This window comes from Symphodus melops (assembly GCF_947650265.1).
Source record: "Symphodus melops genome assembly, chromosome: 8".
Taxonomy (NCBI): domain Eukaryota; kingdom Metazoa; phylum Chordata; class Actinopteri; order Labriformes; family Labridae; genus Symphodus; species Symphodus melops.
Window position 1 is genome coordinate 11,981,038 of NC_136698.1, and position 17,295 is coordinate 11,998,332.

Sequence of the window (17,295 nt, forward strand, 5' to 3'; positions counted from 1 at the left end):
AACAGTCCATCACAAACAATATCCCCAAGTAAACATGCTTCATTAAACTGCGTCTAGCCCCTAATATCTTTTTAATGCATTTTTATAATTGAATTAAATGGGTTAGGGAGATGCTGTAAATAGTTTAAAGTTTGTCCCTTCTGCCGCCCCCTCCTTCTGCTGTACGTTTGAAGTAAGACTGAACCTGTGAAGTTTTCACCTCTGACCTCCTTCTACAGCTATCCCCATCCTCCATATCTGACTCTTCGGGTCGTACTCATGTTCTCACATCTGTGTGTGCGCGCGCGCGTGTGTGTGTGTGTGTGTGTGTGTGTGTGTGTGTGCTCGTGCTCAGCTCATTCACGGCCACCAAAGCCTTTCATCTCTTCTATTCTTTATTTCTTTTATAACATTTCCCCCGAAAAACCAATCCTTATATACATCCACAACCCCCAGCAGCCCACTCAGTTACATTAGGTCCTGAAATTGATTTGGCGTATTATTTTAATCATGCTGTATATACAGTATGTGTATGCCACAGTGTAATACATATCAAAGGAGCCCTGGGGCCTCGAGCCTTTGAACCTAATGATATGGATATAGAATTAAGCATGTTCTACTCTCTTGTGTTTTATTACAGTCAATACAAGAATATCACTTTAGGTCCCTTTTGAGAATACTCTTTAAGTGCAATATCATTTACAGTCATATAACTGCTGAGACCATCATACGCATTTGGTTAAAAACAGAATCTTTCACACGTTTTCTTTGACAATCTTGGAACATACAGCATGTATGAGCTGTGTCCTTTCTTGTGTGTCTGAAAGCAAAATTATGTCAGTTTTCCAGTATATAATCCTACAGAAGCCCAGGAGGGTCATGTGGTGAGACAGATACTTTAATCAATATCAGTATCAGTGTGGACGTAATGATGTGAGACACATAGCATCTGGGATTTCGGCACTGAATAAAATTGCAGCTTTTTTTTTGGGTCGTCTTCCCCTACCAGTTATTTTTGAAGTGGAGAAGCACAGATTAGACGCATGGATTTGAGTGATATGACGAGACACGTGACTGTTCTTTATTTAACAGAGAGGTTCTGTCTCGAATCCTGGAAGGAGTCCCTAAAAAGTGTGACAAATCACCTCCGGATAATGATATGAGATTTAGAGTGTCGTTGGACACGTTTTTTTTAATTTTCAAAAATAGCCAAAAAATGTTAGAAGCTCAAAATGAGCTCAAAATGTACGGCGGCTCTGACAACCGATGTTATGTTTTAGTAAAGGGTAGGAAGAGAATGACATCATTTAAGTGAATAAAAGAAAATAACACTTCTGACCTTGCTAACCTTTAGTTTTTTTAATCGCGTGTAAAAGCTCAAAAAGTTAAGGACCAAAGAATTTTTTTTTATTTATCTTCCTTTGACTTTGAAGGGCTTTTTCTATGTCAATGCAACGAGCTGGGATAGTTATTTATCGATTGAGTTATTTTCAACACAAATGACCACTTGTCAGGTGAGACTGGGTCAGGAAGTAATATAAATCGGTGTCTTTCACTTTAATCAGCGTGCTCTACCCTGACCTGCTTTGATATTGTTTTGCATCAACACCGGTTTGCCCTGTGGCATTCACGGTGATCTTCTTCGAAGCTGCAGCTTTATTTCCCTTTGTCCTACTGGTGTCCTCTATGGATGTCACCATAGCAACCCACCAGAACTGGCGAAGGTGTAATTCATAAGTAATAATGTAAAAAAATAAATAAAAAAATAAAATGGAGATTTTCTCCCCCCCTCCCCTTGAAACTCATGGTTAAATTGGCTTGCATGTCTTCCAAAATAATGGAGTCAACTCTGTTGGGCTGAAAGGATTTGTCAGTAAAACACTTGAAGCTCAGCTTGCGGGCTCTCTCGGCTTTCCAGAAGACTTTTAAAATGAAGGTGAGACCGAATTAGAAACCAGGCCAGCATTCTGTGACAAGATGCAAAAAAGGAAACGTTTGCAACATGGCAGAGCAAGAAGAGCATTTCATTACCCATACTTAAAACTACTGAAACCAAAAAGAATTTGAAGTTTTCCTCATCTGACGACATTGCTGGCTTCACAATATATGGACAATCATGCTTGATAATAGCACAATATAAGCAAGTTCATGCTCAGTAGGTCAAGGACATGTTGTGTTAGAATGATTCAACATTTATTTCCCTCGACTGGATGTTTTGATTCCATTGCTAGAGGTCTAGTATTGGTTCCTTGTGTTCGGTTAAGGTTACACAGAGAGTCTGTCATGACAGAAAAAGCTGCTTTTCAGTGGCAAAAGAAGAAGAAGAAAAAAAAAAACGTGTCTGAACAAGTCTGACACTAGCAATTTCTGTTCCCTGCCTACACCTTGAAACCACACTATTGTTTCTTCTCCAATCTTTAAATGTTTGAACTACTTGAGATTTCTCAAGGGCAAAAGAGAGGGGCACCTTTAAAATCCTGTTTTTGTGCCATGTGAAAGGAAAAGAAGAGGAGCCTTCGAGCCTTCATCTCTAAGTGAATGGAGGGAAATAGACAATCAAGGTGTTCTGAAATGTAATTACTGGAACTAAAAGCCTAGAGCTTAATGTGAACCTGCAGGAAGTGGGTCCGGCACCTTGCAGCGCTGTGCCACCACCTATTTTCTCCAGGAGGCTTTTTTTTTTTTTATTGTAACCATAGCGATACAGTTACAGTGTCTATCTTTATGAAAACATTTTCAACCACACTGTTCTTAAATCTGATCAGGTTATTTATATAGTCTTCAGAAATGACAGTACTGTCTGTGGTTTCTTCAGCTTTTGATTTGCTCCACTTGGGGGCTTTGTTCTCGGCAGCTTTATTGTGCATTTTATCTTCAATAGAAAACAAATCTAAACACTGGCTGTCACATAAGCGTTTGGAGAAGCATGGGCACGAGGTCCGTTCTTTTGAAGTACTAATTGTGCAGGAGTTGTGTCTGAAAATTAAAAGCACCCCACTGCGTAGCCACACTCCACACACTGCTACCTGACCACTTAATTTGGTGTTTAAGGTATTTTAGAAGGCCTGGTCCATGGCTAATTTCCAAAAGAAACAAATCATTTCATTGGTAATTATTTTATAAAAACCCTTTTTCAAGTTACAGCGTCCAATTTATTCCACATTGTAGGAAGTACTAAACCATGTAAGGCCGGAGGGGTGACTTTTTCTCTTTGTCCTGTGTGTCTTTAGTAAACAACTTCTATTGGTTTTGTTTTTCCGCCTCCCGCTTGATGTCATCCTGGTTGTTTGCAGCAGACTGTGGAATCTGGCTTCCCGTGGAGCCGGGCAGGCGTGGGGCCTGTGTACGAAGGCCCACCATGCTGTCATGTCTCTTTCATCGCCAGCCAGGCTTGGCCAATAAGGAGATAAGGAGACAATGACTGGGAGAGCAAGCAGTGGCAAGGTGTAACCACAGCCCCTGGGTCTCCTCCCTGCCGAGCTCTTCAAATCCTCATTAGGATTTTCAGCAAAGGAAGGAAGGGGGAGGGGGGGATTTTGAGGATTAGGGCTTTGTCACTACTGGCTCCAGGTTGCTGTTTATAATGCAAGAGCATGGTGGAGCTCTTGACATCTTGTCACCCTCCTCCCTCATACCCAAACACAGAGCCTTCATCCACCTGGTATTAAGGGAGATTCCGCAAACCCCAAATTAATAAACTTGAAATAAGTTTTGTTTCCTTTTTCATTATAAAAAACCCCCCTATAGGTTCAGATAGTGACTCTGAGGCATAGACCTGAGGGCTGGATGATACAGAGCTCAGAGATCAGATACCAATGGGGGGAAAAAAGTAAGAAAAATACAGATTTCTGATATTTTGCAAGCTTAGCTCAAAATGACTCTGATATGTACTTAAAATGATTAGAACAGGATTAGTGCTGTGTAGTGTGACTCGCACACTCCCAAACATCTGACTCCACATTTAGATCAATGTTGGCGCCCAGTACCCATGCTGGTATCAGAATTGTACCAAATCTAAGAGAAACCTCACACCAGCCTTTGTCTGAGGGTTTTTTTTTTTTAAACCAGATTCCATTGGTCAGTGTTGGGTGTGTGTGAGTGTGTGCTGCTGAATCAGCATTCTTCTTAATGGATATTTATGCACATGTAACCTTGGGAAGCCTCATTAGTTTGTTGTTAGCTGTCGTTCTCCATAACTCACACTGAGATCTCATGCGTGACACCAAAACGGCCGTTTTCGACAGGAGACGTGACGCCTTGTTTCAACTCCAATTACTCTCCACTGTGGGTTCCTCGTAGCGGGGGCCACCGTACATGTTCTTCCGTGAGGCCATTTGTCCTCTCGACTTCGTTTATTTCAAGCTTTCCTGAGCTGTACGTTTCTTATTATAAACCAAATGCGAAGAGTTTTTTTTTTTCTCTCGCAAGGATGCGGCTGTTTGTATAATCAAGTCATGGGACTGGCGGACCTTTCACACAAAACAACAGGACTGTGTTTCTCTGCATGGTGCTCAACCTCTAACATGCTCCTTAATTGGGTTTCAGACTTGTCTAGGAGAGTGGTTCAGCGTGACAGAGTCTCCGACTTACTGTGGAAAAAAAAAAAAAAAACCCCTACCATCTCCCATCATTGTCGGTGCTGATCTCTGTGGATAATGGGCATTCACATGTGTCCCACGTGGCCCCTTGCTGGGTGGGATCTCAGGCACCTTAGATTAGTCATCTACCCTCATGTCCCTTGTCTATCTTTGGATTTTACCGTCATGCTTTGTCTCACTTTGTTCTTGCCCAGGTAGAAACATGTGGGCCCCAAAACAATCCACAAAAAAGCATGTTCTGATAACCCACCCAGTCTCTCTTCTGAATCCCGATAGAGACGAGAAGAAAACAAACATGACTTATCAATTCAGAGCAGTGGTCTAGAACCAAAGACTGATTATTCATGGAGCATTTTTTTGTTGTTGTTTTATGCTTCTGATGGTTGTCTGTGATCTGGCCATGGCAGATGTGACAAGCAGTATGTGGGCATCTCTGTATAAGCGGGCTTCAATTTGTTAGAGACATGCAATCAGTTTTGAAGTTCTCTTTCGTCCTGCTCTTTTTGTGCCATATTTGTTCTGGTAGAATAAAAAGGGTGACGCTGGCTGCAGGTGAGGATGTCAAAGGTTGACGTATAGGTAACTTCGAAATGCACTTATAATCAGAAAATCCCCCACGCTGATCATGTGATAACAGACATAGCACAGGCTCTTTTGTTCTTCTATAATTTGTGTTGCTCGTGGACATCAAGGACCGCGGACAGACCTTCCGCGAGGACTGCTGATGAAGTGTGCCGAGAAGAGGCAGATGAGGAGAATGCTTTTGATTATGCAGCCTGGATGGTATTTCAAACAGGAAGCAGCGTGTGCGCCAGACAAATGAACCAGCTCAGCCAGTCAGAGGGCAAACGAAGCTGGGGTTTCCTGTTTGCCACTGTAATACTGAGGTTTTTTTTAAGGTGATTAAACAGCAGCAGTTCAGGTCACACAGGGAGCAGCACTACAACAGTTCCTTCTACCTTTATATGTGTCTTAGCTTTCTCTCTGTGAATCTGTAAGGAATGGCCTGTTAATGTGCAGTCAATATGCCGCGCAGTTTTTCTTTCACACGCAGAATTGCAACGTGTCAGTGGGAGCAAATTACTCCACCTTCTGATTTGAGCAACGGGGAGAGATGAATGCATCGAAGTGATCGTATGAGACCTGCTATTTATGAAAGCATCGAGTCATGCCTGCGAGCCTTCCATGCCACATACGCTGAAATCGCAAATGTAAACAACAACAATCTGCAGGTGTTCAAGAGGTATGTAATCACGTTTTCATTGTGAGCGTGCTGTTTAAAGGCTTGCTCACCGAAGCACAGGAAAGTGTGGTTACGGGTTGGATGGAAACTGATTGCAGAACATGTAATGACAGATGCTGGAAAGACGACATAATAGAGCCAAAGAACTATGATTTCACACAGTTTTTCGGTTCACTCTCGAGAGTCAGATGCGAGATATTCCTGCTTGCCCTTAGTGGAATCCTCTTTGTCCTCTTGCTTTCAGGCCTGATTTAGAGCAGCCATAAATCCTAAAGAGGCTCCTGTAAACGAGGGGTGGTGAAACTACGCCCATAAATAAAAAGGATTTAGAAGCAGAAGCCTTTTGAAAGAAGTCTGAGTGTCTATTTATGAAGCTTGTTAACCTAGAGTTTCACCACTGTAGTCAGTATTTTCCCTTTTGTTGAAACTCCTGATAGCCTTTTCTTTATAGTGACGCCCGCAAAAGCAAAGCAGACTTTTAGAAAATGCTGCGAGACAAAAAAATAAAAAAAATAAAGCTGCCCCAAAGCTTAATGCTCCAATCTGGTTGGTCATAGAGTGAAGTAGTAATGAAATGTTGGTTGCATGTAAGGCCAGGCCATTTGTGCCTTGGCAGATCTTGACTGGGTGACCTTTTGAGTCCTAATGACCCCTGAGTGCCTCTAAGTGTCAACGGCTCTGGCCATTGCTCTTAAGCCCCCCCCCCCCCAAGTGAATGATGGGATGGAAAAACAGTCGTCAAAGACGTCCCTTTGCTGTGGAAACGGTTGGAATCAATAAGTTTATTATTTTTGAGCACCTCTTGTAGTTTGGAGTTTCGGGATCATTGCCTTGAACAGTCGCCCCCAGCACAAGTAGTCACATCGTTTTTGCAACAGCCAACAAGCAATCGAGAAGGATGTTAGGCATGAGAGACATCTCATAAATGCTGAAGGACTTCAAAGTGCCCCTGCTGTGACGTTCTGGAAACAGATGGAGGAGTGTGAATGTTGGGAAGTGGACATAGTCTTTGGAGTAGACTCAGCCAACTCCGACAAAATATATCGAGGTTAAACGTCGTTTGAACGTTTTAACAATCAGCTCACTGAAGGGGAAAAAAAAAACATATGAGATGGAAGGTCATCATGATATTATTCACTGTGGATTATGACGACAAGCAGCCAATAGATTCTCGATGAGTAGAATCCAAGAATTACATTTGAGTTTGGCAAGCTCTCCTCCTCAAGTGTTATTAGAGCGGATCCTTGAGCTGCAGGAAATCTAAAGATAATAGTTCTTTGACAAAAAAAAAAAAAAGAGAGAAAAAGTTCATAAAAAAAACAACAACCAGTTGTTTCCTTTGGGTTGGATTTGTGGGATGAAGTCTCTTAAGTGTTACAGAATAACCTTGAGTGAGCCCAGTCAGGAGACAAAAGCCCGGGAGCCTTGTGTGTGTATCTAGTAAAACAGCATTGTGTCACATAACAATGTACCAAACTCAGAAGGCAGCAGGTCTGCAGTCTGAATAAGAGCTGCCTAAAGAATTCATCTGGAGCAGTCGTCGTGTCATCGGGGCATGACTACCCGGTTGGTCGGGGGAATTTAAATGCCAGGTGGGGTCAGTTGAAGCACCGGCTGAATAATGTGGCACAAATGCATACACATGAGAGCCCAGTCTCTGCTTGACAAAGTGCACTCTGGGAATGCAAAACCAAGCAGAAGGACCTTTCTCATTTGTTTGTACTGCCACTGGTGACCCATTGGGAAACACTTCCTTATTGAATGGAGGAGCATCAAATGCTTCATTGGAGCAGAGAAGGAAGTCTGGGCTACCCAATGTATCTGTTATGGGAACTGTGGGCATGATGCAGACCAGAGGAAGAGCTCTAAGGTCGCTTCTTCATCCATTAAATCAATATTTGAAACTGTCTGAAAAATGGTTACTGATAAGGCATCATGAGATCCAAAGTGTTGCTGTTACTAAGAAGTGGTAAAAAGTTCTACAAACTTGATTTTGTTCAGATAGCAGCGTACTGTTACTGTCATTGTCTGTCTATCGCCAAATTGACCAGAAACCAGTTGTTTTTCGGGGGCTTAAAAAAATGTTGGTTGATTGTATTGATTGCCGTACTCGTCACTTGACACCACGGGAGGTATTGGAGGTCGATGCAGACGCTGGTTTTTAGTATCAAACTACTTCTCTGCACATTGTTTGTAGCCACTGCCCTTTAGAAGTTTTCTTTCAGAAGTACTCGCAGGATCAACCAAACCTGTTTCGAGTGGAGAGAGTGTTGATGTTGAAGCTGACATAATAGTCACACAGTCGGTGTTGTTTCTTTATTTGGTCTGGTTTGAAGGTTGTAAACTTCACAAATATATCTTTTTTTATTTATTTTTTATTTAAAAAACCAATTTGACACTTTACCACTATCTTGATGAAATAAGCAAAAAGCCTCGACCTACCCTTGATCATGTGACGATGTGCTGTAATTTAATGCTCAGATCTACCGGTGACCATTTGTTAAGGACCGTGAGGGGAAAAGAAATTTACTGTTTGATGGTCATAGCAGTCATTCCATTACCAGAAGATGTCCTTGCATTTTTGTGTGACCTAAAAAAGCACTCTTCTCTTTTTTCTCTCTCTCTCTCTCTCTCTCTCTCTCTCTCTCACACACACACACACACACACACCGCCTGGCCCCAGGGCTATCCGATGTTAGACAGTGAGATGACATTGTGTGCTTGTGCGAGTGCAGTCAGCCGACATGTGCAGATGATGTGAAGTCAATAATGCATTATGAAAAAAAGAGGATTTATGACCTTGATGAGCCCCACAGAGCTTAATTAGGCCTTAAGGTTGATTTACATACAAGTACATGGAATTTGATGAGGCTGTGTTTTCCTGCTGGTGCCGCTCATTTCGTCTGGCTGAAACACTTGATGCCTTTTTTTTGGTTTTTTTCTAGTTATGTAAAACTGACTTTTACTTGAGTCCCTTTTTTTCTTTTCTTTTTGGTCCGAAAACAGTAAAATCATTGAGTAAAAAGCTGGGGGATCATATTTCTATTCTGTGTAATGATGGAATTTCCTGTCTCTGCGAGTCGAGGGGAAAAAGGCAGAGTGCAGATGTATAAAAAAAAAAAACTCTGACAGGGTAAATTTCTGCTAAAGAAGCCCACCTTAACACCAAAAAGAGGGAGGAAAATGGCAGCCTTTTTTTACCCATGGCTTCTATTCAGAGAGAAATGACAAGATCTTTTACAGAGTCATGTACCTATATCAAAGATGCTCCTGATAGCCCCCCTGCTGTTGCTATGGAAGTGGCGGAGATGTAAATGAACTGGAGTGAATTGGATGGTGGAGAATACAAATGAGGTTGGAATGCTCGTTCCCCTGCTGCTGCTGCTGCTCTTCTTCTTCTTTTCCCTCAGCTGCTCTCTCTCTCTCTCTCTCGCTCTCTCTCTCTCTCTCTCTCTCCTGACTCATTTTTCTCTGTGCAAGTCAGTTTCAAAGACCTAAAATTGACGAGTCTGAGACATACTTCGACTCTACCTAACGTGTTATTGGATCTAATTTTGTTGAGGTATTTCATTTTTCACTACTTCAACTATTTTTAAACTATTTTTGTAACTACTTTCATTTTGTAACAAAGTTTTTAAGACGAGCGTACTATTTTTAAAACTTGCAGTATGCACCGAGCTAATGGATGGAGGAAAGTAACCGAAAAAAAATCAATGTCATGTCTCTTCGCAGAATGACTTTGCGCTCCGATAGAAACGTGAGCTAGGGAGTCTCGTCTGTGCGTTTCTGCGCCTCGTAAGTCGTCGTCTCAACATCAGTTGTCACAGAGTTTAATAATCTACAGATGTTATGGGCGGAATTACAGAGCAGGCTAAACCTCGACATAAGTGACTGTCATTTGCTGTTAGCCAAGCCCAAAATATGACATCAGCTTTCAACACACGAAGAACAAGAAAAAAAAAAAAGACACTCAGGCTCAAGCAAAAGTAGAAATTCAAAAAAGAAATTCAAAAGCATGTTAGCATCCGTCAAACCAATAGTGAGTTTCTTTTTCACCATGGCTACAAAAAGTCAGCGGTCCAGCTTGAACCCTGCTGTTTGCAGGATATTTGCAATATTTTCTTTCTCCTCCTCCCCTGCGTGGACCTGACTTCTTAAGAATGCATGCTCTTGTAAAGGATATCTCTGGATTATAGAATCAGCACTGTGGGGAGAGTCTTGACTTAAAGGTTTCTTCCCCCCCCCCTCGCAGACTTCCTTTGCTTGTATCACAGAGAGGAGGCTGCAGGGCTGGAGGTGGCAGAACCTCGACGGACTCATGCTGCGTTTCCTGTGGCTCCGAGCTATTGCTATAGGCCATACTTTTCTTTCACCCCGAATCCCCCCAGCAAGCGACCTTGTCGACTCAGGAGTGGCGAATAATGGAAGGACGCGCGGTGACGCTGGCTCATTCACAAAGCAGCTGTGCGCTGCTCATCAGGAGAGCGAGAAAAATCAAAGGGATGTGTTAACGTTGGACGACGAGCATCGGGAGCGTCCCGTCCCCCCCCCCGTCACACCTCTCATTGGCTCTCGACAGAAAAATTATCTGGTTTCACATCAAAATAATCTGGAGACCTCTTTTGTGCACTGGCCACAATGATGAGTGTCTGAATAGGTCTTTTGATCAGCCTCTGCTGTGGCCCTGGACTAACTCTGGATGCATGTGCTGCTCAACTTACAAAGGGTCATTTTAATATGAAAACCATTTACTGGGAGCAAGATAGGCCTGAGCAAAAGCAGAATAGCACCTCTTGTCCGTGTATGCTTCATTATATGCAGGAGGCAATGGTGGAATCCTTTTATTTAATTAAAGTGACACAAGTTTGTTGTCTAAAAGAACAGAAGGTTACTTAAGCTGTGTGCACTCGTTATATTCTTTCTGTACATAGTATGTACAGTAAGCCCCCGTTAGGGCTCATCACCATAATGTCTAGTTTCATGGGACTACATGGTGGAAGGTCCCCGCATGGCTGATAAAGATCCTAATGACTCCTCGTTTGTGTGAAATAGGAAGGCATTTTGTTCATTAACACTGCTTCACTGACACTCATATCCTAGCAGATGGTCACTTTCCAATTGATTTGGCTCATCTGTGGGAAAAAAAAAAAAAAAAAAAAAATTAAAACATTACAGCACCAAAGAGACAGTGCATAATAGGCCCTCCTTTACATATGGGAGTTTCTCACAGCTCTTCAGCCACAGATTGTATCTGGGCCCTAATGTAATGGCAAAGGTTACACATGGTTGGACGCCAGCACGGGAAGATTGAAATAGAGCTTCCTCATCGGTGCAATAAAGTGCTATAACCCATGGAAATTCAGGTCCTACGCGCCAATCAGAACCTTTTACAAGCATGTGACAGGGTGTACTAATGGGTGTAAAAAAAAAAAAAAAAGATGAAGCGACACAGCTTTTCAGTTTGAACTTGGAGACTGTAAAATATACAACTATTGTAATTCCTTTCTAAGGGTGACCGTAAAACTGGACGTAAACCGCACCCAAAACCGCACCCATCACGGCCCAGTTCGATGCATGCTGTATGTCTGATGATGAGGATTTGAAATGATTCTCCTGCAGCGATGGCAGTAGGGTGAGTGACCAGAATGCCTGATCAGAGAGACTCTCAGCAAGGCTATGATAGAGATCTGACCAGCCATGTCTCTGCTGCAACATGTTGCCATGGTCACCAGGACGGAGCGTTCAACATCCTATTTGATCCTTTTTCTTTTTTTTTTTTCTTCTTCTTCTTCTTCTTCCTTGAGTTGAATTATCATAGAGCGTGTGAAACTCCCGACGAGTGTGTTAATTGATTGGCATCTGTCTCTCCAACCCTTTGCACGTATAGGTGTGTGGATGCACTTTTGCAGAGTGTTAGGAACATCAAAGCGGAGGAAAATAACATCTCATATTCTGAGGAGGTGTCTGAAGTGTGTGCTACCCGCCAAGAGGAGGGTGCTGAGTTTCCCCTTTGAGTGTGAGCAGTGTGTGTACCTGTGCGACGAAAACCTAAAAGGGAACACAACTTCAAAAACTCCCCTCGGCCGCAGTCACGCGGTTCTGCTTTTGTTGTGCCGACGTGCAAAAAAAAAAGGAGGCGTGCGCCGTGTGTGGCACCTTTTTTTTGGGTTGGCTCAGCAAATTTGATCCCCATTTGTTGGAAACTCATAAGTTAAATTAAAAATAAATAAATAAATAAAAGCCCCTTCAAACACAATATAGCAGAAAGTGATCCCAGCTGCTCCAATAAACGGAGCTTTGCTGTTTACGTGATTGAAGGGATGCATCAGTTTCGAGTGCGAGGAACGGCGGCAGCGCACAAACATCCAGTAAGCATTGATTTCTTTGTTATTGATCACTGTCACCATATGGAAAGATCATCTTTTTCATAAAACGCATTCCCTGAAATGTTATGCTAATGCCCTCATAAGCAAGTTTTGATTACTTTTATTGCTCATTTGAATAAAGAATTGATTGAGACAGTAAGCATTAGACGGTGTTTATGTCAGATTTATTGCCGTCATCTTATTCGGTTTGTAATTACGATGCGTTACCATGCCAGAGCTGGATGGATGTTGTTCTGTTGTCTTCTTATTATCTCTATGAAAAAGGGGGAAAAGGATTTATTTGAAGTAATCACATAAGCCCTCTATTATTCAATATGAAAGAACATGGAGCAGATTCTGATGTGTCAGTATTACAGAGAGTGAGAGTACAGAAGATTGTTTTTCCCAGCTTGTTTTGACTGATGAATTTTTCTGTATGTATGCGGATATTGCAGCACATCACTGCAGTTTGAAATGTGTACTTCTAGCGGAAAGTTTAATTCCAAACAGAATTTAAAAAAAAAAAAAAAAGTCAGTGAAGCCTAAAGTGTTGAAGATATGAACAGTATCAGAATATGCAACAGAGCATTGCTCGGTTGCTTGCGAGAAGGACGTTTATCTATTGGATTGAAGTTTGATTGTTGGACTATTGGATGTCCCTCGCATTGATTGGTCCGTGTCACTCATCTCCCCGTGCACTAAAAATACCATCTGACACCAGGGCCAGTAAGTAGTTCAGCCTCAGGCCTAATCAATGGAGAGAGGCTTTTGGAAGGTTGTTTACTGCCATGCTTTCGGTCCACTGCGAGCACACCCAGCTGGCGTTTAAAAGGACGGCAATTTTGTTTGATTTTTTTTTTTTTTCCCCGAGATTTGAACACAAAAGTGTTCCGTTATTACAGGGCCCGTCATCATCAGCATGGTTGAAAGGTTGCTCATGTTTTTCAGTCGGAGTCTTAAGAGTGTTTCTCAAGCACACATTTATCTCCTCATTGCTCTCTAGTCTCTGTTTTTCTACTTAAGCCGAGAGACTAAATAAGAAAAAAAAAACAAAAAAAAAACAGAAGCTGAGATTTTAAAAGCTCTGCAGAGTGATTTAAGTGTTCCTTGGACACAGCGCATCAGCGGGCTTGGCTGAGGGATCCAGGGATAAAGCTCAGAGGTTTTGTACATGGCTAAAAAAACAAAAAAAAAAACAGTTCAGTCCTTGCCACAAAGTAGGTGATTGCGGGGTTAACGTATCCCATTCTGCAATATGCAAATGCTGCACAATCGATCCATTTGAATCTATGTGACCTCTATAATGGAGAGCAGGATTCAGTCAGTTTAATAGGTAGAAGTATACTGCCTGGTAGTTGTATTTCAAACATTTGAAGATTGAATATTCTGGATTATAAACACTCTTAATTGCAGGAATGTTCTATTTTTTTGGGAGTTTAAAAACACTTTCAAATCCATTTTTTAAAAAATATGAAAGCTCACATTTTCTTGTTTGATTTGACTGACGGCTGAAAGAAAGCGAAGATGTGTCTGCATTATACATCTGCTGTTCTCAAAGCTTTGAATAGAGTATAAAAAGTGTAATGTGGCATTGATTGGTGCTCTACATAGGTTCTTATAGAAGCTACACATAGCATTGATTGAGCTATGCTGGAGTGCACTGACACAAACTCCAGATTGGATGTCAAGTTCTCCTCCTAACACGCCGTTTTATTTTTATTTATTTTTCTCTCCCTACTCTGGCTTTTTTTTTCTCTCTCTCAACCCAACAGATCTGATAAATTTTTTATCACCTTAAATGTTTCTTTTTGACTCCAGAGAGACAAATGGGCAAACAAACAAAAAAATACAGAAATACGGCAGAAACCGATCATTTTCTTGTTTTCATGCCTATTGGTCACATGAGAAAGTTTGACGTCAAGAAGAGAAAGTAGGGAGAAAAAGATGCCTCCCCGATGATCGTATGCTTCCAAACAAATAAAGTTTTATCGAGGTTAGATAGGCTAGCCGCCCTCTCCCACACAGATACATCCTTTGTTTACCTTCAGCTCCTCACTGAGAAGCCTATAAGTCATGCTTTCACCTGATTGGTGCACAAACGGAGGATCAAGCAATACAAACTGACATTTATCTTCCTTTGTGAAATACCACATTAGTAAATCCGGCAAGAGGCACAGTACAGAATGCTAATCTGCTGCCGCTGTTGCATAGCATTTAATCAGAGAAGGATAATTGTATTGGTAGTTAATTGATGAAACTTCCAATAGGGTAAAATGGACTTGGCATTTTCAGGTCAATCTAGCAGAGCTGAAGTTAGTGGTTTAATTAAACGTGCTGCACCACACAAAGAACATTTCACAGCACAGCACGACTCATGGAAAATAGAAAAAAATGCCTTACAACTTCTCATACATGTACTGGACATGCCGAGGTGCCTAATAAATGAGCGCATAAGAGGTAATGATGACATTCCTTTTTGTTTTGCTCCTGTTGCTGTGAACCAAACCTCATTAGGGAAACAGGCTTTGGAAACACTAACAACACAACCGTCAACCAAGTTGCAGGTAACAACACGAGTTATTCAAGAGAGGTGACAAAAGTCAAAACCAGACGAAAGGAAGCGCTGCTGTTGTTCAGTGCTGCGTTTGGTGGAGTTCACAGAGGGGCAGCTGGCAATCTCTTTAAGCTCTGTGCAACTCCCCTCTGGTACTTGACGTGTCACAGACGTTAAAAGCTGCTCCGACCAAAAATATCCCGTATTTTGGATCGCTATAGTTTACGTATGTAGTTTGCTGCTGTTGGCATGGCTCACATTTGCAGAGCACAAAGCCACAATATTGATTTCTTTTCTGTTTTTCCTACCTCCTCACCCTCCCTCACACACACACACACACACACACACACACACACACACACACACACACACACACGATTACAAGCACACATACACAACCATTTTTCCCCCCCCCAGCCTTACAATAGGCCTCTCTTCGATTGTCAGAACTGCAAAGTGGATTAAATTACACTCATGCTGTACAGATGCTTGCTGTACTTTTTCATTTTGGATAGAAAAATGTACTTTGTAAAACCACAAGCCTTTGGTGATGGGCTTTTGGATGACAGCGTGTTCCCGTACTGAAATGAAAGAAGAAGAAGAAAGAGAAAAAAAAGCCCTTTGTGGTGACAGCATTTTTTTACTTCCAAATTAACTTCTTAATGGAATTATAGTTTCTCTTGAGATTTAACATCTACATGAGTCACAATCCAGACGCTTTAGCCGACAAACTAGATTTCAATGACGCATATTGATTTTTTTTTTTTTTTTCAGGATCATTTAGGCATGCGGATGACATACTGGCACCATTAGCTCACTGGTGCAATTCAAATCTGAAATGTTCACTCAATACACCATTGCATGTCATGAAAGTGCTCCAATCCAACGTGTAACCATCAACACAACAGCTGGACACGTCCAGCTGAATAAAAAGGGAGTGACAATGCAATCCAAAGAAATCTGCTGCATGTTCTCTCAACACACACAGCTGTGATATCATGTCTTCTTACCGTCTTCCTCTGTGTCAGCCCGACTACACATCTCCCTTCGATTTGCACTGAAAGAGCTCTTTTTCCCCCTCTGTCTTCTCCCCCAGGGTTCAGCCGAGCGGCCCTACCATTTGGCTTAGTACGGAGAGAGCTGTCTTGCGAGGGCTACCCCATCGATCTGCGGTGTCCAGGAAGTGATGTCATTATGATCGAAAGTGCCAACTATGGCCGAACGGATGACAAGATCTGCGATGCCGACCCTTTCCAGATGGAGAACGTCAACTGCTACCTTCCAGATGCCTACAAGATCATGTCACAAAGGTAAGACGGCAGAGGTCTCAGTGCTGCACGAAAAGATTGATTCTAAAATGAAGACTCTGCCAAAGTTACACGGCTTAAAGAAAATAATTGACAGGGTTCACTGTTACAGCTCCTTTTCTTGCTCAGAGCAAACAACTTTGGACTGCAGTCAGTGTCAACCATTTCATTGTTCTGCTTGCCCCTGTTGGCATCCATTTTTCCTGCGTATAAAAAAAAAGGAAAAAAAAAAGATCTCACTCTCCCCCTCGCCATCGACAGTAACTACGCTGCAGCTGGATTGATTGACTCCTTCGAAAATAGCAAAACTCTTGAGCAATTGTGGAGTCACAAAAAAGAAAGCAAAATGCGACAGTAGCTTGTCCGCATCGATACTGTTCGAGACATTAATGCTAGTAAGATGCTTAGGTAGCTGAACCGGATCGAAAGAGAATTACAGACTTCAATCACAACATGGGAGGCGAAGCGAGCCTAATAAACAAGAAAACAAGTTATTGCTTTCTGAGGAGTCAGAGAGTGCAGGAATAAAAAAATCTAAATTCACATTTGAGAATGTGAATGTGAAAAAAGTTTTTTGTTGTGTGTTTGTTTTTTTAAGTAACATTCTCATAAAAAGAACTTTTTTTAGTTTGTTCAACGTATTTGACAGGAAAGAAAAAAGTGCAGGTAAGGTAACTATTCTGCATATTGTCATTCAATCTGTTGAATAAACCTGCTTGTAAATGGCCTCTAGCTTAAAGAAACATCAGTCACCCTTAGCTTCGTTTGTTCTGTACTGTGTGTGTGTGTGTGTGTGTGTGTGTGTGTGTGTGTTCAAAAATGACTACAATACAAAAAACAAAATCATTATAAATAAATTAAAATATAGTGTCATATTTTTAACAGTGCCCATTAAATTGTAGCAGATCCATGAAGAAGATTAAGTTGATAAAAGTTCTGCACTTAACAAGTTTTAGTTGCAAAATGTTTTGAGTTTATTTTTGATTTATTTATTTTTTTCTGTCGTTGCTTTTGCTTAGCCTGAACTTTGATACACTACTCGATATGCCCCCTCTGGTAAATCCTGTTGTACAAATATAGGATTGCCTCCTAGCTTACTGACCCCGCAGAGATGTCCTACATTTAAAGCCACTGTGTCTGCAGCTATCACTCACGTACGAGGACAATGATTTAGTGTGGAAAACAAACCCACTGAGGAGCACGGGCCTGTGCACACACGCGCGACTCAGTAGGGTTCCGCTGGTAACAC

The 17,295-nt window shown here is 41.8% G+C and overlaps 1 protein-coding gene across 19 annotated transcripts in view; it reads left to right on the forward strand.

The window, feature by feature from the left end:
* The window catches only part of adgrl2a (adhesion G protein-coupled receptor L2a), a 92,218-nt gene that overhangs the window by 23,112 nt on the left and 51,811 nt on the right, over positions 1–17,295 (forward strand). For all 19 annotated transcript variants that reach the window (XM_079350945.1, XM_079350947.1, XM_079350951.1 and 16 more), the window contains exon 3: positions 15,836–16,049. In XM_079350945.1, coding sequence (XP_079207071.1) covers positions 15,836–16,049 — 214 coding nt within the window. The remainder of the gene's footprint in view (positions 1–15,835; positions 16,050–17,295) is intronic.